The sequence below is a fragment of the Penaeus monodon genome, chromosome 27 (genome assembly GCF_015228065.2).
Source record: "Penaeus monodon isolate SGIC_2016 chromosome 27, NSTDA_Pmon_1, whole genome shotgun sequence".
In the NCBI taxonomy this organism is placed as follows: Eukaryota; Metazoa; Arthropoda; class Malacostraca; order Decapoda; family Penaeidae; genus Penaeus; species Penaeus monodon.
The window spans coordinates 36,586,102-36,586,704 of record NC_051412.1 but is presented as its reverse complement, the minus strand read 5'-3'; the positions used below and the strand labels follow the sequence as shown (position 1 = coordinate 36,586,704).

The 603-nt window shown below is 42.5% G+C and overlaps 1 protein-coding gene across 1 annotated transcript in view; it reads right to left on the bottom strand.

Moving 5' to 3' along the window:
* The window catches only part of LOC119590821 (dihydropyrimidinase-like), a gene marked incomplete in the record, with an annotated part of 98,328 nt that overhangs the window by 54,632 nt on the left and 43,093 nt on the right, over positions 1-603 (bottom strand). Inside the window, 1 exon segment of the mRNA XM_037939574.1 lies at positions 288-398. Within this exon segment, the coding sequence (XP_037795502.1) occupies positions 288-398 (111 nt within the window).

The following is a 603-nucleotide window of genomic DNA, read 5'->3' as shown; positions in this document are numbered from 1 at the left end:
TCATTAAATTGAAATAAAAGCAAATATCATTACTTAAAAACGGGCGTGGAGGTAGAGGCAAAGATGGCTGAAGGTCATAATTTTTACCATGCAGTAGAAAATTTAAAGGGGAAGCTATATTGATACTGGAAATGCCCATTTTGAATGGAAACATGCGTTTAGGGGTAAGCTAAAAAAAAATATGAAGACGAAGCAATCTCAGGGGAATGTTCCGACTAAGGAGAACTTCGTAAAAGCCACTGGATAATGTACTACATATGATAATGTTATACATAAATCCAACGAACCATGACAGATATCCTGTGGCCGCGGTTGCATCTGCTGGGATCCTTGGCATCCACGAAGGATGATGCAGAGCTGAGGGCATTGTTGACAAGGCAACAAGCAACCTCTCGCACCTGCCAGTGAGCGTGAAAGAGACGATAGGAGAAAGGTGATGACGGACACGACGAGACGCGGCTAACGGCTCTCGCCAACGCCCTCTTCACTAGATTTAGAAAAGCAACCGTAAAGAGATATCTGGATCCTTTATGATGTCGAATTTTGAAGGACTTTTGTGGAATAGGATTTTTGTGAATAGAGCCATCTTGAATTGTGGGCAGT